This window comes from Microcaecilia unicolor, chromosome 6 (genome assembly GCF_901765095.1).
Source record: "Microcaecilia unicolor chromosome 6, aMicUni1.1, whole genome shotgun sequence".
In the NCBI taxonomy this organism is placed as follows: domain Eukaryota; kingdom Metazoa; phylum Chordata; class Amphibia; order Gymnophiona; family Siphonopidae; genus Microcaecilia; species Microcaecilia unicolor.
The window spans coordinates 92,166,248-92,188,678 of NC_044036.1; the positions used below are offsets into that span (position 1 = coordinate 92,166,248).

Below are 22,431 nucleotides of genomic sequence, written 5' to 3' on the forward strand. Positions count from 1 at the left end.
AAGACAATTGACTGGTTAAGATGGAACTCCGACACCACCTTCGGCAGGAACTTTGGGTGGGTGCGGAGCACTACTCTGTTGTGATGAAATTTGGTATATGGAGCATGAGCTACTAGGGCTTGAAGCTCACTGACCCTACGAGCTGAAGTAACTGCCACCAAGAAAATGACCTTCCAGGTCAAGTACTTCAGATGGCAGGTATTCAGTGGCTCAAAAGGAGGTTTCATCAGCTGGGTGAGGACGACGTTGAGATCCCATGACACTGTAGGAGGCTTGATAGGGGGCTTTGACAAAAGCAAGCCTCTCATGAATCGAACGACTAAAGGCTCTCCAGAGATGGCTTTACCTTCCACACGATAATGGTAAGCACTAATCGCACTAAGGTGATTCCTTACTGAGTTGGTCTTGAGGCCAGACTCTGATAAGTGCAGAAGGTATTCAAGCAGGTTCTGTGCAGGGCAAGAACGAGGTTCTAGGGCCTTGCTCTCACACCAAACGACAAACCTCCTCCACTTGAAAAAGTAACTCTTTTTAGTGGAATCCTTCCTAGAGGCAAGCAAGACACGGGAGACACCCTCAGACAGACCCAACGCAGTGAAGTCTACGCCCTCAACATCCAGGCCGTGAGAGCCAGGGACTGAAGGTTGGGGTGCAGCAACGCTCCGTCGTTCTGCGAGATGAGAGTCGGAAAACACTCCAATCTCCACGGTTCTTCTGAGGACAACTCCAGAAGAAGAGGGAACCAGATCTGACGGGGCCAAAAGGGCGCTATCAGAATCATGGTGCTGTGGTCTTGCTTGAGCTTCAGTAAGGTCTTCCCCACCAAAGGTATGGGAGGATAAGCATACAGGAGGCCGGTCCCCCAATGGAGGAGAAAGGCATCCGACGCTAGCCTATCGTGTGCCTGTAGTCTGGAACAGAACAGAGGCAGTTTGTGGTTGGTCTGAGAGGCGAAAAGGTCCACCGAGGGGGTGCCCCACTCTCGGAAGATCTTGCGTACCACTCTGGAATGAAGCGACCACTCGTGCGGTTGCATGACTCTGCTCAGTCTGTCGGCCAGACTGTTGTTTACACCTGCCAGGTATGTGGCTTGGAGGAGCATGCCGAACTGGCAAGCCCAACGCCACATGCCGACGGCTTCCTGACACAAGGGGCGAGATCCGGTGCCCCCCTGCTTGTTGGTGTAATACATTGCAACCTGATTGTCTGTCCAAATTTGAATAATTTGGTAGGACAGCCGATCTCTGAAAACCTTCAGTGCGTTCCAGATCGCTCGGAGCTCCAGGAGGTTGATCTGCAGATCCTTTTCCTGGAGGGACCACAGACCCTGGGTGTGAAGCCCATCGACATGAGCTCCCCACCCCAGGCGAGATGCATCCGTCGTCAGCACTTTCGTGGGCTGCGGAATTTGGAATGGACGTCCCAGGGTCAAATTGGTCCTGATGGTCCACCAGAGCAGTGAAGTGCGGCAGCTGGTGGAGAGGCGGATGACATCTTCTAGATTCCCGGTGGCCTGAAACCACTGGGAAGCTAGGGTCCATTGAGCAGATCTCATGTGAAGACGAGCCATGGGAGTCACATGAACTGTGGAGGCCATATGACCCAGAAGTCTCAACATCTGCCGAGCTGTGACCTGCTGAGATGCTCTGGTCTGCGAAGCCAGGGACAGGAGGGTTGTTGGCCCTCGCTTCGGGAAGGAAGGCCTGAGCCGTCTGGGTATTCAGCAGAGCTCCTATGAATTCCAGAGACTGTGTTGGCTGGAGATGGGACTTTGGGTAATTTATCACAAACCCCAGCAGCTCCAGAAGTTGAATAGTGCACTGCATAGACCGGAGGGCTCCTGCCTCCGAGGTGCTCTTGACCAGCCAATCGTCGAGATATGGGAACACGTGCACTCCCAGCTTGCTTAGGTACGCCGCTACCACCACGAGACACTTTGTAAACACTCGTGGGGCAGAGGCAAGCCCAAAGGGCAGCACACAATACTGAAAGTGCCGTGCGCCCAGGCGGAATCTGAGATACTGTCTGTGAGCTGGCAGTATCGGGATGTGAGTGTATGCGTCCTTTAAATCCAGGGAACATAGCCAATCGTTTTTCTGAATCATTGGCAGAAGGGTGCCCAAGGAAAGCATCCTGAACTTTTCTTTGACCAGGAATTTGTTCAGGCCTCTCAGGTCTAGGATGGGACGCATCCCCCCTGTTTTCTTTTCCACAAGGAAGTACCTGGAATAGAATCCCAGCCCTTCTTGCCCGGGTGGTACGGGCTCGACCGCATTGGCGCTGAGAAGGGCGGAGAGTTCCTCTGCAAGTACCTGCTTGTGATGGGAGCTGAAGGATTGAGCTCCCGGAGGACAATTTGATGGCAGGGAGGCCAAATTCAGGGCGTATCCGCACCGCACTATTTGGAGAACCCACTGGTCGGAGGTTATGAGAGGCCACCTTTGGTGAAAAAATTTTAACCTCCCTCCGACCGGCAGATCATCCGGTACGGACACTTTGAGGGCGGCTATGTTCCCGTGGATCCAGTCAAAAGCCCGTCCCCGGCTTTTGCTGTGGAGGCGCAGGGGGCTGCTTAGGCGTACGCTGTTGACGAGAACGAGCGCGCTGGGGCTGTCCCTGTGCCTGACGAGGCCTTCGGGCCGGCTGGGTGTACCTACGCTTTGCAAAAGAATAGGCCTGCTGGGCCCGGGAAAAACGTCCACCTGCTGAGGTGGGTGCTGAAGGCGCCTGGTGGGAGAGCTTGTCGAGAGCGGTTTCCCGCTGATGCAGTTGGTCCACCAGCTGCTCGACCTTCTCACCAAAAATATTATCCCCCTGGCAAGGGACGTCGGCCAGTCTCTGCTGGGTGCGGTTGTCCAGGTCAGAGGCACGCAGCCATGAGAGCCTGCGCATCACTATACCTTGGGCCGCAGCACGAGATGCCACGTCACAGGTGTCATAGATACCCCTGGACAGGAACTGGTAAATCACCGGGACCTGATGGTATTCATCCCAGAGTATTAATAGAACTAAAAAATGAACTTGCGGAGCTACTGTTAGAAATATGCAATCTGTCCCTAAAATCGAGTGTAGTACCGGAAGACTGGAGGGTAGCCAATGTTACTCCGATTTTTAAGAAGGGTTCCAGAGGAGATCCGGGAAATTATAGACCGGTGAGTCTGACGTCGGTGCCGGGCAAGATGGTGGAGGCTATTATTAAGAATAAAATTGCAGAGCATATACAAAAACATGGACTGATGAGACAAAGTCAGCACGGATTTAGTGAAGGGAAGTCTTGCCTCACCAATCTAATGCATTTTTTTTTTGAGGGGGTAAGCAAACATGTGGACAATGGGGAGCCGGTTGATATTGTATATCTGGATTTTCAGAAGGCGTTTGACAAAGTGCCGCACGAAAGACTCCTGAAGAAATTGCAGAGTCATGGAATCGGAGGTAGGGTATTATTATGGATTAAGAACTGGTTGAAAGATAGGAAGCAGAGAGTAGGATTGCGTGGCCAGTATTCTCAGTGGAGGAGGGTAGTTAGTGGGGTCCCGCAGGGGTCTGTTCTGGGTCCGTTGCTTTTTAATGTATTTATAAATGACCTAGAGATGGGAATAACTAGTGAGGTAATTAAATTCGCCGATGACACAAAATTATTCAGGGTCGTCAAGTCGCAGGAGGAATGTGAACGATTACAGGAGGACCTTGCGAGACTGGGAGAATGGGTGTGCAAGTGGCAGATGAAGTTCAATGTTGACAAGTGCAAAGTGATGCATGTGGGTAAGAGGAACCCGAATTATAGCTACGTCTTGCAAGGTTCCGCGTTAGGAGTTACGGATCAAGAAAGGGATCTGGGTGTCGTCGTCGATGATACGCTGAAACCTTCTGCTCAGTGTGCTGCTGCGGCTAGGAAAGCGAATAGAATGTTGGGTGTTATTAGGAAGGGTATGGAGTCCAGGTGTGCGGATGTTATAATGCCGTTGTATCGCTCCATGGTGCGACCGCACCTGGAGTATTGTGTTCAGTACTGGTCTCCGTATCTCAAAAAAGATATAGTAGAATTGGAAAAGGTACAGCGAAGGGTGACGAAAATGATAGTGGGGATGGGACGACTTTCCTATGAAGAGAGGCTGAGAAGGCTAGGGCTTTTCAGCTTGGAGAAGAGACGGCTGAGGGGAGATATGATAGAAGTGTATAAAATAATGAGTGGAATGGATCGGGTGGATGTGAAGCGACTGTTCACGCTATCCAAAAATACTAGGACTAGAGGGCATGAGTTGAAGCTACAGTGTGGTAAATTTAAAACGAATCGGAGAAAATTTTTCTTCACCCAACGTGTAATTAGACTCTGGAATTCGTTGCCGGAGAACGTGGTACGGGCGGTTAGCTTGACGGAGTTTAAAAAGGGGTTAGATAGATTCCTAAAGGACAAGTCCATAGACCGCTATTAAATGGACTTGGAAAAATTCCGCATTTTTAGGTATAACTTGTCTGGAATGTTTTTACGTTTGGGGAGCGTGCCAGGTGCCCTTGACCTGGATTGGCCACTGTCGGTGACAGGATGCTGGGCTAGATGGACCTTTGGTCTTTCCCAGTATGGCACTACTTATGTACTTATGTACTTATGTACTAACTTTCTGCACGCCTTCAGCTGCCTGACCACCTCCTGATAAGGCCTGGACTGCTCCGGCGGGAGCTTATCGACCAGGTCCGCCAGTTGCTTCACATTGTTCCGCATGTGGATGCTCGTATAGAGCTGGTACGACTGGATGCGGGTCACGAGCATGGAGGATTGGTAGGCCTTCCTCCCAAACGAGTCCAGAGTGCGAGACTCCCGCCCCGGGGGCGCCGAGGCGGTATCCCTCGAACTCCGTGCCCTCTTGAGAGCAGAATCCACGACCGCCGAGTCATGGGGCAATTGGGGCCGCATTAACTCTGGGTCCGAGTGGATTCTGTACTGGGACTCTGCTTTCTTGGGAATGATGGGATTAGATAGTGGTCTCATCCAGTTCCGAAGCAGTGTCTCTTTGAGGACATTGTGCAACGGCACCGTGGAGGACTCTCTAGGTGGTGATGGATAGTCGAGGACCTCGAGCATCTCAGCCCTCGGCTCATCCACAGAGACCACGGGGAAGGGAATGCAAATAGACATATCCCTTACAAAGGAGGCAAAGGAGAGGCTCTCAGGAGGCGAGAGCTTCCTCTCTGGTGAAGGCGTGGGGTCCGAGGGAAGACCCGCAGACTCCTCTGAGGAGAAATATCTGGGGTCTTCCTCTTCCCCCCACGAGGCCTCTTCCTCGGTATCGGACATAAGCTCATGTAGCTGAGTCCTTAACCGGGCCCGGCTCGACGTCGAGGCACCGAGGCCTCGGTGTCGTCAAGCGGTGGACTCCCGCGCCGGCGGGGACAAAGCTCCCTCCATCGACGTCGACTCCACCTGCGTGGCGGTCGAGAACGGCGCTGCAAGCGGCGGCGGTGTCGACGGCCTCGGCACCGGGCTAGAGCTCGCCGGCGCCACAGTCAACGGCGCCGAGGGCGCAAGCACCCCCGGCGCCGGCACAGCCTGGCGCATCAGCCCTTCCAGGATCCCCGGAAGGATGGCTCGGAGGCACTTGTCCAGGCCCGCTGCCGGGAAAGACGGGGGTGCCGGTAGAGGTGTCGGTGCCGGAAGCTGCTCGGGTCCAGGAGACTGCACCAAAGTGCTGGGACCCTGACGCGTCGGTACTTCCACTACCGAAGGAGATCTCTCCTCTCGACGCGAACGCTTCGGCGTTGACTCCTCGCCGGTACCGAGAGCCGGATGCATCGAAGGCGACCGATGACGGTGCTTCTTAGATTTCTTGCGGTGCCCGTCATCGGTGCCAGGTGGAATGGAGGAGGAGGAGGTCGATCCCCCTCGGTCTCGAGGAACCGGGTCAGACAGGGTTCGGTCCCGAGGGCCGATTGCCCACGCGGCCTCTCACCGGAGGACCGGCGGGACCTGTGTTCCTGGGGTTGATGCCATCGGTGCCGATTTCGCGGGCATCGATACCGGTACCGAAGAACCGGCCGTCGATACCGATGCCGTCGAGGTCGATGTCGAGGGGCCGGCGCAAGTTCCAAAAAGACGGTCCCGAAGAACTTGCCTCGCAACCTGAGTCCGTTTCCAGAGACCAAGACACAAAGAACACGACTTGATATTGTGCTCCGGCTCGAGGCACTGGAGGCATCAAGCGTGGGTGTCGGTCTGCGAGATAGGCCGGCCACACCGACCACACTTCTTAAATCCACTCGGGACCTTCGAGGACATCGACGGAAAAGTCGCGTCGGCGAAGTTAAAGTCGTCAATGTTGGCGGTAAATCACACCTCGAAAAATAATCAACCGCGCGGCCACAAGGCCGCAACGCGACGCCCCCGCTAGAAAACGAGGGAAAATAAAGCGCGTGCTCTCTCTCTTTTTTTTTTTTTTTTTTTTAAAGTAAAAGGAAAAACTGGAGCGCGCAGCAACAGAAACAAGAAATAAACGAATTCGCGAACAACACGACGGTTTTCCGGGGCTGACTAAGAGAGAGCGGCAGTCGCACGACTCTCTCCAGGCGCGGAAAAGAAAAGACTGGCGGGAACGGTCGCGCACGGGCTAGAAGACGGCTGCGCATGCGCGGTGGGCGTGCCCTGCGTGCGGACCGCCCGCGAAGCTTCTTCCGGTTGGTGGGGGCCGCCGCGGACGTCACCCAGTCGTGAGAACAAGCAGCCTGCTTGTCCTCGGAAAAAACTGAAGTACAGAATTTCACATTAGTTAACACCAAGCTAGCTGCAAAACTTGGTAATTAATTCTACTAGTGCAGCATTAAGCAATAGGCAACAGTGTCTGATTCATGTATGAAGAAAGCCCAACAAATTAACCCAAAAATTAAATAACCCACTTTTTAGACAGACTGTAGGTTTTAGACTAAAACTTCCAAAGTGGCAAAGAATATTCATATACCATGTATTTCCTAGTTTATATCAGAGAGTGGGGTACACATATAGACAAGAACGCTAACCCTTTTCTCCCAACACATACATATATGCTGCTTTGTTCAGATATAAGGTCAGTCCGGTCTCCCACCTGAAGACGTATTTCAGAGTATTCTCACTGGGGTAGGAATTTCCTTGTGCAATAAGAGGCACCGATACCCTCAGGCCAGCTCCTTCCAGGACCAAGTCCTCCGCTGAGAGTCGTGTGTCTCTCCTGTCCACTCGGAAACTGAAGGTTAAGTTCTGCCCATAACTCAAAACTTGATTGCCCAGGAACTTGTCTGAGAAGCAGAAAAATAATTAAAGTAGCTATGTCAATGAAGGTTTCTGGCTTAGGCAACAGATGCCTTTTCAGCAACTATGCCTGGCATGTCACTCACCTGGAGCAAAGAAATAGATGGGGAAATAACTGTCTGAGATGACAGAGATATCCCTGTTTTCACGGGACCAACGCAATAAAATTTCTCTCCCATCACGCTGTTCAGCACGCCATCCTTCCTCATCTAAGAAGAAAAACAGAGAAAAATTACCTTTACCATTCACAGGAAACACTGCATTTTAAGTCCCTTCAGATAGGTAAATTACAATCAAATACAGCGAGTGGCTTAAGGTGCAGTTGCCAACTTTACTTGGCTGTAATGAGAGACTAACATTCTGGGGGGCACTGGATGAAAGCAGTATTAATCATGGTCTACTACACGTTTCTTTCAAAGTTTAAGTGCATAATGGCATCAGCCCAGCCCAGTGCAGCTGGTTTCCTATATCTGGAGTGGCAGGATAGGCCAATGAGCGAGACGTTACCGATCTGGAAGGTGGAAGAGATAGTATATATGCTGTAACTCTCAGCATTGGTGCACACAGAAGAATGACCGAAGCAGAAGCAAGGGGTACAGCCACGTGGATTTGTTGGGTCCAGATGAAAGAACCCAGGTTTGCACCTGAAAAAGAAAAAAAAAAAAAGGATTAAAAAAATCTGATTTTGTTGTAACTATTATTTTTATGTTTAAATATGTTTTATTGAAGTCACCAAACATGACGCAAACAGCAACACTTGCATACGCAATAGAACCAAACAATATACTCTCCCATCAATGTGACAGCAGGGAATTTTTTGAAGTGTTCCCCTCACCAATATATATGCCACCCTCTGCCCAAGCTAGCAAACCCCTACACACACTATCCCCCAATCCAACCTATACCTCCAGCCTCCCCTTCCTTCTATTGTAGAATCATGAGCACAGGTCAGCACCCCAGCACAGGTCAAAAAGGGCAGAGGCTGACAAGCCAGTGCGACTCTGGAATCTATCAGAGATTGAGAAGTCTGTAATTTATTAAAGAACATGAGCCTGTGTAAACTCAGGAATTTATGATCTACTATGATACCCTTACAGGCAAGCTGGCTGGCGTGGGAAAGGTGCAATTATGGATGGACAGAAGAGTGTGATTTAGCAACTTAAGGGAAAATAGATGGTGAGAACAGAATGATCTCTGAGGAAGATAAGTCCTGTAGTAATGTGAAGCATTGCTTAACACAAAAGGTATATAAACAATTGAACCAGAGCATTACGTTGGAGAGGCAGTAGCAGACCACATGTTTGTGTCCCCTGCTCTCCACATGAGAAACTAGCATTTGTAATTGTAACTTTCTCTTGGTAAGAAATTAAAGAATTTCTTTTCTCATAAAACGTGGCCTTCCTAGTCTTTTATCTCTCTAAATTGCGGGTGGTTGGTGAGTACTAATCTGGGGAGGTGATAAAAAGACTAATATAAAAACACTATGAGCAAAATATCCCACACTCTCTAGAAACAATAAAATTGTGAGTGAGCATTCATTATAAAATTACATCTCCAATGTATTCAAAAAGTGGAACGCACTCTCATCGATAAGGTGGCCAAATATGCATCCCAGACTTTAAGAAATAGTTTTCTTAGCCCTTGGCCCCCATATATCCACAGTATAACACTCCATAAGTGAGAGTTCATACATCTTCCACTGCATGACAGTAGGGGCCTGATCCCAAATCCATTGAATCATAACACAATGCTTGACTATTAAAACTGTCTTACGAAGAAATAATACAGAAATTTGTGTGCCCTCTTCTATATTTGCCATACTGTCCAGCATGCAACGCTGTGGGGTTAGTTCCCACTGACGATCATACACGTGTCCAAACTGCAGCCATAATAAAACCCAACATCTACGGATAGGGGCACAATCCCACACACAATGCTTATATGACGCATTCAATCTGCCAAATTTAGGACAGGATCCACCTGTGAGGAGACGCATATTTTTTGCATGAGAGGAATGTGTATAGATGTGCATAGAAAATGTATAATGCAGCTCTTGTAATGAAATACTTTCTGCCAGTTTAGGACCCTCTTGCAGGTGAGCCAAGAAATCATCCATATCATATGGACCAAAATCCTCAATCCATTTGTTTAAAATAGTCAACAACTGTGTGGAGCCCAAAGGTTTCTAAAAGCTATCATAGTAATTGCCTAGTAAATGTTTGAGAGTCACCAAATGGGGCCAGTGCTCATTAAAGTTAGATTCTTCAAAATCAATTTGAGAACAGTGAAACAGTGGTGCAATTGTCTGTAGGCATACCAATCCCAAGGTAAAAGTCCATACTGTTGCTATAACAACTCAAAGGAAAGCATCACTGGTTCATCCTCCTCAAGAACATGATGAAGCAACATAATGCCCTTTTCCACCTACCTCTGGAAACCACAGCGTATTTGCCCCTCAGGAAAGAATGTGTTACCCACAATGGGCAGGAACCAAGAGCAAAGGGCATGCAATCGAAAATGCCTACGTATATAATTCCATGCCCATCGTAATGGTTTTAATAATGAATGCTCTCTCAACCAGGGAGATAAATACTTATCATATTCATGAAGTAAATATCCCAATGACCAAACCACAAGGAATTTCTCTTTTAAATAAATTATTACAAAACTCTGAGGTGCCATAGACCCAATCCCTGATCTGTTGTAGGTGACAAGCTACATTATATGCCTCCAAGTCTGGAAAAATCCATGCATCCATCTTGGCAATGTAGCTGAAGATGGTGCAAAGGCAAGTGAGACTTCTTGCCCCCCCCCCCAGAAATCATTTCAAAATAGTATTTCAGCTGCGTAAATCAGTTGGTTTCAATATAATAGTCACGATGTTGAAGAGGATATAGCCATTTTGGCAGAAGAACCATCTTAACAAGATGGATCCTTCCCCACAGTGACAAAGGCAAAGGAACCCAATGAGAACTTAAAATCTTGGATATCTGTGATAAGGCTGGTATAGTGGCCTCATATAAGTGGGCCAAATTATTAGGGATGTGCAGCCTCAAATATTTCAATCTTGTTGCCTAGCGTAAGGAAAAGGTACTCAACCATTCCTTCGCCTGCCCAACCCTTAAGCTAAGTACCTCTGACTTATTGGCATTTATCCAAAGACCTAAAAAGGATGCTTACAAATGCAACAAATCAAGCATTTTTGGTGAAGTGATAGCTGGATTAACCAATACGGTCATTAAATCATCAGTGTATAACACTACTTATGGCACCATGCAGAGGATGAACAACATGGGAGACAAAAGGCAAACCTGCCACATACCTCTCTAGACAGCATTCCATTCACCAGTACTTGAGCCCCATGATCGACATATGTCTGAAGCATGCAAAAGATCGTACCCTGAAAACCAAACACTGCCCACAGATAGGACCAAGAGACAGTGTCGAAAGAATTTTCAATATCAAAGCCGACCAACACCACATCCAAATCTAGCTTGTGCACCATCTCTATGGCCCTCAGTACACGACGAACATTGACTAGTGTGTTTCTCTCATTAACAAAGCCCACTTCATGTGAGGCTACTAGATGCAGTATAATTGTTTGTAATCTGGTAGCAATGAGATTAGCAAAGATTTTGATGTCCACATTAAGGAGTGAAATCGGCTTATATGAGCTGGTGAGCAGGGGAGGGGGTCTCTCCCTGGTTTCAATATAGGCAATATAGTTGCCTCCCACACAGTACCAGTATTAAGAGCTTCATCATATACAGTCCGCAACACAGGGGCAATCCAGCTGGCAAGAATTTTGTAAAATTCTAAAGGAAGGCCATCAGGCCCTAGGGTCTTTTGTACAGCCAGTCCACGAAGTGCCATCTGGATCTCTGCATGGTAAATAGGCACATTACGCAAATCCAATGCCTCCAGCAGCAATGTGGGAAGGGGTAAATCTTTAAGAAATATCTCCTGTGCTGCAACATCTAAATCACAAGCGGTGTACAGAGTAGCATAACAATTTCTCAGTAATTTTGCTATTGAATGGTTATCTGAGAGCTACTACCCATTGGATCCTGAAGGAACTGTCCAACAATATCTGCATCTTAGCATTCATCTGTGCATTAACAAACTAAAAAAATGGTTGAAAGAGATCTCAAGTGGTACAAAAAAACCTGAAGGTCATCAGCATATATATAGTAATTGCCCCCCAAGCAAGCTAACAGCTTATAAATAAGGACCATGTGCAAATTAGCCAAGGTAAGTGTTCATGTTTTTTTTATTTTGAAAACTAAACATTCTGCTCTTCAAAATAGATTCAAGCCATGAAGACACTTGGCCAGCAAAACACCATTAAGAGAGCTGTTAAAAGAGGCAAAGAGGGGATTCATAATACAAAACCCCACAAAACGTATTTGTCACAAAATGCCTAGAACTCACCTAGGGGGGTGTCCCAGCAATGCTCAGGCCTGCTACCACCTGTGCACGTGCTCTACACTGGCATACCATTCCACTAGCCTGCTGGATCTCACTTGCCTCTGGGCGAGTCTCCCACCCACAAGTTATTTCCCCAGTGGTTTCTAAGGACACTGGGGCCACAATCTCAGGGGTCCCACAGTTCAAAGAAAGCATAGACAGACCAAGCACACAAACACAAGGATTCTTAGTCAGTCCAGAATAAACAGAGCAAATAAATGAAAAATTGATTTATTATCATGGAAAAATAGAACAGTGGACGGTGCAAGGTGACCTGCAACAACAACAGGTAAATTAAACAGGAATCAATAGTAAACTAACTAAACACTTATTCACTACCTGAGTAGAACCTGGGGAGTTCAGGAAAATTAACTGCTCACAGGTTTTGAACAGGGTCTCGGTATAGAGGTCTGTACCTTCCATACTCCCACTCTGAGACTAAAGATTTCCAGCAGATTCAGAGCCCAGAGCATAACCACTGAGGGGCCTCTGGCCAATAGCAGTGCAGGTTTCTTTTTCCTCAGAGCTTAGGCGTTAAGAAAACGGTCACTCTTGCAACAGCTTTACAAACAAAACAAACACCATCTGCTGGCCAAACAAGAGAAATGCACTGGGAAGAAATATGCCATACATTCACATAAGAAATCACAGACATTAGTCCCCTGTACCGCCACAGTATTCAACACTTGTGTAGCAAACAGCACAAACTCCTAGATTCAAACACCTACTATAGCTTTAACTATGAAAAGGCAGCATTGCAAGTACTGCAATATGCTCTAAATCACCTCCCATTGAGAACACAATAAACTGGACCGCTACAGATCTATGCACAGAAATTATACACCAACAGAATACTTCACCTTAGTCACATGAATATGGAGAGAACTTCATTTGAGAATAAGGAGTCACAAATTAAAAACAGAAATATGCCAACAAAAAATGAATCGAACTCCTAAAAAGGTAGACTTTACACAAAATACAAAAAACTCACATACATTTTTTCCCAAACTGTGCATAATATAAAAATATCCTAAATGGAGAAAAAAGATGGGATACCCCACAAAAGGATGAGCAGGAAAATAAAACTTTGTATAATTCTGGAGAAAGCAGGCAAAACAGCAGCTACAGCACCATAACACTGTATTCTGTTCCAGGCCAGAAACTTAATATGACCAGAGAACATTAAAGATATAAACTATTTAAAAAAAAGTCATCTGTTTAAATGGTTGATCATGTATGTTTCAGTAGCTTAAATGATTAATATAAAAAGAACTGGCTGGAACTGTAAGAGACCAGGGAGGGGCCACCTTCCAACATGCAAATTTATTCCTCACACTGGCCTATAGAAGCCTTGCTTGCCCCAATTTGGGGAGCCACATTGAACACCAGGCAAAGGACTGAGATACAAGTCACACGCACTCAGCATGTGACACATATATTCAGCAGACCCTACACCTCCTCTCAAGTGATCCAGCATCTCTTCTCAGTGGTGTACCAAAGGGCAGTGCGGTGGGTGCGGTCTGACCTGGGTGCAGGCAGTAAGAGGGTACATCGAGAAGTCATGGAGCCATAGTCTACAAAGCACGTGGCTGTTGGCTCTACCGGTCCTCTGCCTCAAACAGGAAGTTGACAGTCACAGAGCCAACAGTGGCTCTGTGACTGCTCAATGTACCCTCTTATTGCATGGAGGAGGGAGGAGGGAGGAAGGGTGAGGGGGGTGCTGCGCCTGGTGCTCTGCCCCAGGTGGTAACCAAGCTAAGCACAACACTGTCCCTTCCCTCTCTCTGGTCCAATATTTATCCCCAGCCTGTGGGTCTAGCATTTCTCCTTCTCACCCCACCCCCTCCCTGTTTATCTTCAAGCTTGTCTCCCTGCCCCCTCTGACTTAACAATGTTTCTGGCAGAGTGCAGAGAGCAGCAGAAGAAAGGTCACAGGGCCAGCGGGTGGTAATGTGTATTATTCGCTGCTAGCAACCACTGCAATAAAATAATTTTGAAGGTAGACTGTGGGGGTGGGGGGGAGGAAGGATAGATGCTGGATTATAGGTGGAGGAATAGGAAGTTAAAGAGATGCTGGACCATTCAAAAAGGTATGGAAGCATCAAAGGAAGAAGAGATGCTGGACCACGGGAAAGGAGGGAAATATGAGTGACAAGGTGGGGGGAGGGGAGAAGAAAGAGGGAGATACACTGGACCTTTGGGGAAGGAGAAAAGAGATGCTGAAACACGGAAGGGGGGGTGTAAGACTTAACCTCTATGCCAGGGTCTCCAAACTATTGTCACAGAGCCTTAGCTGCATTAGCTTACATGACAAGAGGTAGGAGAAGGGATGAGGAACTTCTGGGAGGGGGATGGGGTTTGTGTACTAACAAGTTTCTCTTTGCATGTTTTGCATCTATTTTTCATACGGAACTGAAGACTTACAAGACAAAGAAAGCTAAATTATTTTGTGGTTCTCCATTCTCACAGCACATTTTTTTCTCTGCCCCCCCTAATCCCTATGGCACACTCAGCTTTTTTTGCACCCACCATCTCCATGGCACACATTCAGCTTACTCTGCCCATCCCCCCAACACAGCTTTCACTCCCCCCCCCACTCAAAATCCTCACAGGACACTCACCTTGAGCTGCGCTCACCTCCCTCCCCATGGTACACTTACCTTGTTCTTCCTCCCTTTTACCCCTATGGCACACTCAACCACCATTCATTCACCTGCTGCCCTGCTCCATCTCTCTTCCCTACCCCTGTAGAGATTATGCAGCAAGAGGAGGAGGAATTAAACAGCATTATATGGGGCTGTTTCCTCCTCCTGTGCTGGCACAGACCTGACTATTTATGTAAATCGTGTGGGCCTCTGTTGAGCCCTGTGGTTCAAATAGTCAGATCTACGTCAGCACTGGAATACACGGCCTAATGTGCATCCTTTCACTTCTTCTTCCTCCTCTTGCTGCACAATTTCTGTAGGGTACGGGGAGAAAGATTGATCAAAGCAGCTGCTGCCGGTGGCTGGGCAGAATTCTGTATTGCACAGAACTCCCCCAGGAATAAACAGTGCTAAAAATGTTTAAACTGTTAAATGACAACAGTATTTTATTTAGACTTTTTTTTTTTGTTACATTTGTACCCCGCACTTTCCCACTCATGGCAGGCTCAATGCGGCTTGCATGGGGCAATGGAGGGTTAAGTGACTTGCCCAGAGTCACAAGGGGCTGCCTGTGCCTGAAGTGGGAATTGAACTCAGTTCCTCAGTTCCCCAGGACCAAAGTCCACCACCCTAACCACTAGGCTACTCCTCCATCCATAAGAGGATAACTTTGTAACAGGCCACCTAACTTGGGCAGCGAGTATACACACATATACACACACCTGTTATGAAGTATGCAAAAAATTTCAAAGCTTATTTACATGCATATGTGCTAACCCTCTCCAAACTCACCACCACATAGGTTGAATTACCTTATAAGCATACCAGCTTATACGTTTACCAAAAGTGTGCAGTAATACTGTTTTACCTGTGGAAATTACTTTTTAAATTATCCCCCTTTCCCAAAACCAGCCAACATTTTATATTGTTGGAAACAATACAGAGCAAAACAAAAATCATAGAATTGTTATTTTTACTGTCCTAGCTATAATTAATGGAGTTAATTTTTAGCTATACAGGCACTGCAGACCTTTAACTCACTTATAGCTAATATGCTTTTGCAACACAAACTTTTCCAGTGTGATCTAGGTGAAGAGGCACAGTCAAAGGGAGGGGGAGGGGGGAAAACCACTGTACCCCAATATCCCAGAAGTTTCACATAAACCCAAGCCCAACTAGAAAAAAAGAGAAAATCAATGTTCTTACCAAAGGCGAGAGCAATCTGGCCCCTGAACAAAGTCAGAATTTTAAAAAGGCAGGACTTGGGGGGGGGGGGGGGGGGGGAGGTGCTTGGGGCACTTCCTATAGAGCCAGGTTTTCTCAGCCTATGTGGGAGATCCCTACGAATCATGGGAGGGGTAGTCTCTGGCCCCTTCCTCCAGTAAATGACCAGGAGGGGGGAAATCAATCAGGGAATCCTAATGACAAGGGTGGAGCTCAGGTGGCCAGGCAGCTAGACAGGGCTTTTAATCATCATTTCCCCAGAGTAAAGGAGCAGAGACTGGAGTTCCTGGCAGATACTGAACTGCTTCTCGAGCCAGAAGAAATGGAAATGTCCGTGGATCATTCAGAAGCCAAGAACAAAGAGGCTGGGGTGAGCTAAATTTAAAGTATAGCACAAGTATAAAGGGGTGCGGTTTAAAAAAAAAATAAGGAAGGCCAACTGGGGAAGAATTTGGCATGTTTAGGCAAGTGGGTAGAGATCTTCCTCCTGTGTTTCTCCTGATCCCTGGGGAATGCAAAGGAAATATTAGGGGAGAATTGTTTAGAAAAGAATTGAGAAGAAGCTATTCCACAAAATGGGGGGTTTAAGTTTGCTTGGTGAGAAATCCTGTGCTGGACTACCAACCAAAGCAAGAGTGAAGAATTGTTTATAGTTTGGTTGATTGCAGCTAGATTTCTAGATGGAAAGACTGTGGCCCAGAACTGAATAATAAACTGATGAATTCAGCCAATTAGCAGGATTGGAAAAGCTACCTGCTAAATATTGGATTTTGTTTGAGCACAGAGTGGTATGGTACTTTGTATGCTAGCCACTGAAAAGGAGTTTTAAAGCTTATTAGCTGTGTGATAGGAAGGATTTTTTTTTTTTGGGGGGGGGGGGGGGGGGAACTCTGGACTAAAGACCTCCTATGTGAATGACTGAGGTTTAAGGCATTCTCTGGCAGCTGTTTTACTATCACAGTCTGCACAAGGGAGCTACCTTCCTAGAATCCAGTCTCTCTCTCTTCCAGGTCAATGGACCATCCCTGCAGAACAATTGTTTTCATTTCTCATTGGCTGATGTTCAAGCTCTGACAGTCAAACTCTCATTCAGTTGGGAATGTATATGAGCCAAGACTACTTGGCAGTGAATTACAGGAAAGAAAATCATTGCACAAAAAAAATATGGCAACTATGATTATGTCTGTGATACAAAAAATGAATTATTAGGTGAAAAGTGGAATGACAACACAGCTGGCAAGTAATTTTCAAAGTATGGATCCACTTTTTATGGCTAAGCTATTTTCATGCAGAGTGGAAAGTAGTCAGCATTACTCAACCCAACTTCATAGCAATTTACAACGCCAACATGGGTGGAGTGGGGATCTGTTAGGGCAGTTCCACTACCAAATATTGAATAGCTGTGAAAGGAAAGAAATGATGATGGGCATGTTTTGTAATATATATGACTAGTCTGTGGCAAAGATGGAGACTATCTTGCTCTTGGGTTGAAAAGGGTCCCAAGATGCCATCTATCAGAGAACAGCTGTAAGGCAGAGATTCATATCTGAAGAAAGCTCTCTGATCTTATCTTGGATCATCACATCATCAAAATTCCTGATGGATGATGACTACATTGTTGTGAATGTAAAAGTACCACTTGCTATATGTGCAGCAGATACCAGATTGACATTCATGCTAAATGTTTTAGTTTCTATCATTTTAAAAATAGCTCTTGCTAGCAGAACTTATTTTAGGACACTAACACTGCTGTAGAGAATTTGTAGTATGGATTCTGCCGATGTTGCAATAACACTAAGTTGAGTAACTCACTTATTTTTCTGAACAAGTTCAAATTGAGATCAATATGTTCCAAAGTAAAACTTGGTTTGATTAACCCAGGGGTGAATAACCTGTAGCCTAAATGCAGCTCACGAGACCACAGGAAGGACACACAGAAAACATCATTAACCAGAGTTTTAGCAATCTTAAACACTGTTTTCACAAATATTTTCAGAATTGTCACTCTAGCAGTTTGTTTCCATCATTTTTAGTTAAATTTATATTCATCACAGGTGGCCTATATTCATTTTCCAACATTACATAATATCGCAGCCCACTAAGGCTAATATCGACATTCATATTGCCCTCTGTATATAATGATTGCCTGCCCCTGGGTTAAGTATATCCATGTACTGACAGTAAATGGGTTAAATGAATAAGTTATACATTTATTCATCGATATTCAAAACGATTTAACAGACCAGAAACGGTTAGCATCTATGTAAAAACTGGCTATTTGGGGCAGTGGTGTATTTGTGTTTTGGCGTACACATCCCGTCAGATCTACTCCCCTCCCTTTAAAACTCCTCTGAGCTTCACCTGGGCAGCAGCATCCATATTACTACTACTACTACTACTATTTAGCATTTCTATAGCGCTACAAGGCATATGCAGTGCTGCACAAACATAGAAGAAAGACAGTCCCTGCTCAAAGAGCTTACAATCTAATAGACAAAAAATAAATAAAGTAAGCAAATCAAATCAATTAATGTGAACGGGAAGGAAGAGAGGAGGGTAGGTGGAGGCGAGTGGTTACAAGTGGTTACGAGTCAAAAGCAATGTTAAAGAGGTGGGCTTTCAGTCTAGATTTAAAGGTGGCCAAGGATGGGGCAAGACGTAGGGGCTCAGGAAGTTTATTCCAGGCGTAGGGTGCAGCGAGACAGAAGGCGCGAAGTCTGGAGTTGGCAGTAGTGGAGAAGGGAACAGATAAGAAGGATTTATCCATGGAGCGGAGTGCACGGGAAGGGGTGTAGGGAAGGACAAGTGTGGAGAGATACTGCCTGCAGCCTGCTCTGGGATTTCCTCCCTGAATCGACCCACCTAGATGGGGTGGGATGGTTCAGGGAGGAAGTCCCGGAGCAGGCCACCAAGGCAGCCTATGAGTACCACTGCCCAGGTGAAGCAGAGAGGATTAAGGTGGGGGATGGAAGCGGCACAAGGGGGTGGGAAAGACACACCCCTTGTAAAAAGGTCCTGGCTATGCTGATTTGAGGGGGCATTCTGGGGGTGCCAATATTCAGCACTTAACTGCATAAAAGTCGGACCTATCTTTATGCAGTGCCCTATAACTGTTTAAGTGCTGAATATTGCACTTCAGCTATGTGTTAGCCAGTTCCGCAAACCAGGAAATTTAATGCAGAAGCCGAGACATGGCCCGACACTGAATTTCCAGGCATAACACCAGCAGCGGTCAGCAAAACGCTGAGTGCTGCCGGCTGCATTTCAGGCCCTTAAAGTTATGCAGTTATGCATAAGAAATTTAATTTTAGTGCAAGTTACTTTTAAAATTATCCCCCTTTCTCATGACTAGCCAACATTTTATATTGTTGGAGACAATACAGACCAAAACAAAAATCCTAGACATCCAGCTTGTTTGCAACATACTTTATAGAAATTGTAAACAAGACATTCAATCAGGTGAAGTTTGTGAAACAGAGGGACAGAAATTACAATCCTTTAAATAGGATGTCTGGACACAAAGGAAGATGCAGAGCACAAAAAACCCCACAGCCATCATTAACTATGGGCTCCTTTTACAAAGCTGCGCTACCAAATAGCCTGCCCTGAACGCAAAGAAGCCCATGGGGATTGAATGGGCTTTCCTTGCATTCAGTGTGCAGCTAATCAGTAGCACTGCTTTGTAAAAGGAGCCCTAGAATACAGAAAAAAAATAGAAAAAGTGAAGGTTTTCAGGCACTGAAGTTTTTGCTTTAAGGCAAAGGAGAATTTACAGAAGAGAAACGAGGTATTGAAATGAAATAGGCCAGTCAAACAAGTCCATTCTGTTACTGCTGCCCAGTAATGTGTTAATTAGTAACATTAAAAAAATAAATAAATAAAGAAATCACATGCACCAAATATACACCTGCTGAAAAGATGATGTAAATTTGTGCCCATTTTCTATGCATGTACCTATGTATTTTATAAAATGCAATTGTACATTACAACTTTGTCTCTGCTCTTCCCATATAGTCTGCATAAACGTATGTGCAAACATTTGGCATGCATGCTTATTTATGTACATATACCCCTGCACAATTTTATAAAAAGCTTTCCCCAAAAGAATTCCCATAATTTTTCACTGAAAACCTGCACTAGTACTACTACTACTACTTAACATTTCTAGAGCGCTACTAGGGTTACGCAGCGCTGTACAAATTAACAATTAAGGACGGTCCCTGCTCGGAAGAGCTTACAATCTAATGGACGAAATGTCAAGTTGGGGTAGATAAGTTTCCTGAGAAGTGGTGTAGTGATTAGGAGCCGAAGGCGACATTGAAGAGGTGGGCTTTGAGCATTGATTTGAAGATGGGTAGGGAGGGGGCACGGCGTATGGGCTCAGGGAGTGTGTTCCAGGCATGGGGTGAGGCGAGATAGAAGGGATGGAGCCTGGAGTTGCCTTTGAAAACTGATGGAGCCTGGAGTTGCCTTTGAAAACTGATGTAAAGCATTCTTTAAAAATTGCCTAAGAAAAAGAGTATCCACGGTCATGTGCTTTGCTTTGAAAATACAGAACTATGTCGGTTATTTCCTCCCTCGGTCTAACCATACCCAGGTTGTGCTTCCACAAAATGCAGGTAAAAAGTGTACACATTGCAGAACAGCACATGGATTTTTTCCCACATACAGTGTGGGCAATCATCAAAATAGCTCTTTTACTACTTAAAGACACTGGAGCTTCTTGAGAGAAAGAAGAGAATAAACTGTTATAAAATAGAGAAAAGGATAAAGTTAAGTTGCTTACCTTTTAACAGATGTTCTCCATAAACAGCAGGATAAATCAAACAGATGAGTAGGTGACGGCATCCAATACTGCCAGGATGGAGCAGCTCTAATACTGGAAAGGCTTCTGAGCATGCGCATCCTAACAAAGGCACTTCAGCATTTAACTGAAGACCAACTTCTGGGAAGGATTGTGTCTAATTTATCTTGCTGCTTATACAGAAAACCCATTACAGATTTGGCTTTGAAAGACAAATTCATAAACAGCTTTGCTCTCTCCGTTCTATATTTTGCAATTTCTTTGCTATTCAAATGGAAATGTAAGACACAATCTGCCAACTGATTCTGGTCCTCTGGCATGCAGTTTTCATAAAAAGCTTCGTAGAGACTGCTCAATCCCAAATTTTTGCTGTCTTCTGGAACAGTGATGAGCACCCTATGCCTCCTTGCTTGGTACAGTACATTGTCACTTGATTATATTAACTACATTTTCTCAAAGATGGGGCATGAAGGGATGGAGAGCACTGCAGACTACACTCTGAGCTCCAGCTGGCTGACGTAGAGAGTCTCATTTGTTGGTCAAAAAGCTTGAGCGCCTTTTTTGCTGATATGTGCTTCTTGTCAATGTTGAGGCTGCTGGAATGGAAAATCTTTCAGCGAACTGGTTTAAACAATCCACCAGTGAAAGACTGGAGGAGGTGACGAGACGATGAAAGAGATGTGTAGATCTGCATGGCAAATAGCTATTTACCTAGTAAACGGTCGGATTAAAAACTGCCCTCCACAAAAGAGGATAAAAATATCATCAGGATTAACAATGTATTGTGTCTTTTTACCCACATTAAAAAGGGGCATTTTTAAATTACGTTTAGGACTGTTAGTATCATGGAAAGTAAGGGTTAAGATTTTAGATTAAATAGAGTTGAATATACTAATCAGCCTGGCTACATCTGACAAAGCACACTTATACATGTCAAAAGGAGGCAGAGCAAATAGACAAAGCTGCGCCCCTCCCCCCCCTTTGATTTTGGTCCCTTGGTATACAGACAGTTTTATAGTTTTCATTAAAATCCCCATGGAGATAGCTCAATGCAAATTTTTTCCTGTCTCCTGAATAGTGGTTAAGAACAAATGGAAATCAATAAAACATGAGGATAACCCATGTACGTCCATGCACACACAGCGAATGAATGCATGTTCACGCCAAACAGACAGCTGAAGGAAGTCACAAGAATTCAATAGTGATTTCTATATGTCTTCAGATGGGCTAACGTTTTTTTTTTTTTTACAATTTTTAGGGAGAGGGAGGGGAGAAGAAGGAAAATTGCTGCTATCTAAGATGTGTATATCTCTTGGCCAGAGAAAGCAGTCTCAGCTCAAGTTTTGAGAGACTTCTTTATTGTTTGGTATTGTTGGTCATGGTCAATGTGATAATGCAGAAATTTAGAAGCATAGGATGATTATCAAGACCAGAGGTAGGCAACCACAGTCTGAGGGCCACAACCCAGTCAGATTTCCAAGATTTCCACAATGAATATGCATGAGATCTATTGCATACCATGGAAGAAGTACATGCAAATCAATCTCATGCATACTCATTGTGGAAATCTTGAAAACCCAACTGGGTTGTGGCCCTCAATGACTATGGATACCCAACCCCTGATCTAGACTAAGGCTGGTTTCCAATCATGCACAAAGGACATGATTAAGGCTGCCAACTGGACTCAGATTCACAGGACAGGGTTGATTCAGTCCTGGGTTTACCCTGCTGCATGCTGGAACTTGTATTTCTGATTTCCCCCCTGCATTCCTTAAAGTCCAAGCATGCACTGGGGTAAAACCCAGGACTGGATCAACCCTGTCCTGAGAATCTGGATCCAGTTGGCAGCCTTAGATGTGACTTAAGTACAGCAATTTGGCAATACTTCCTCTTTCTCTCATTACAATCCTGCCAAATACCTATTAGCAGGCATTGGTCACTCAACACACTGCCTTGTGCAGTACTGAGGCCATAAATACTCCCAACCACCATTTGTTGTCCAGCAACCTCTGCCCGTA

The 22,431-nt window shown here is 45.8% G+C and overlaps 1 protein-coding gene across 1 annotated transcript in view; it reads right to left on the bottom strand.

Annotated features, from left to right (window-relative positions):
• LAMC1 (laminin subunit gamma 1) overlaps nucleotides 1–22,431 on the bottom strand; it is a 369,035-nt gene that overhangs the window by 83,250 nt on the left and 263,354 nt on the right. Inside the window, exons 8-10 of the mRNA XM_030207519.1 lie at nucleotides 7,781–7,917; nucleotides 7,360–7,482; nucleotides 7,071–7,260 (exon numbers count right to left, since the gene is read on the bottom strand). Coding sequence (XP_030063379.1) covers nucleotides 7,071–7,260; nucleotides 7,360–7,482; nucleotides 7,781–7,917 — 450 coding nt within the window. The remainder of the gene's footprint in view (nucleotides 1–7,070; nucleotides 7,261–7,359; nucleotides 7,483–7,780; nucleotides 7,918–22,431) is intronic.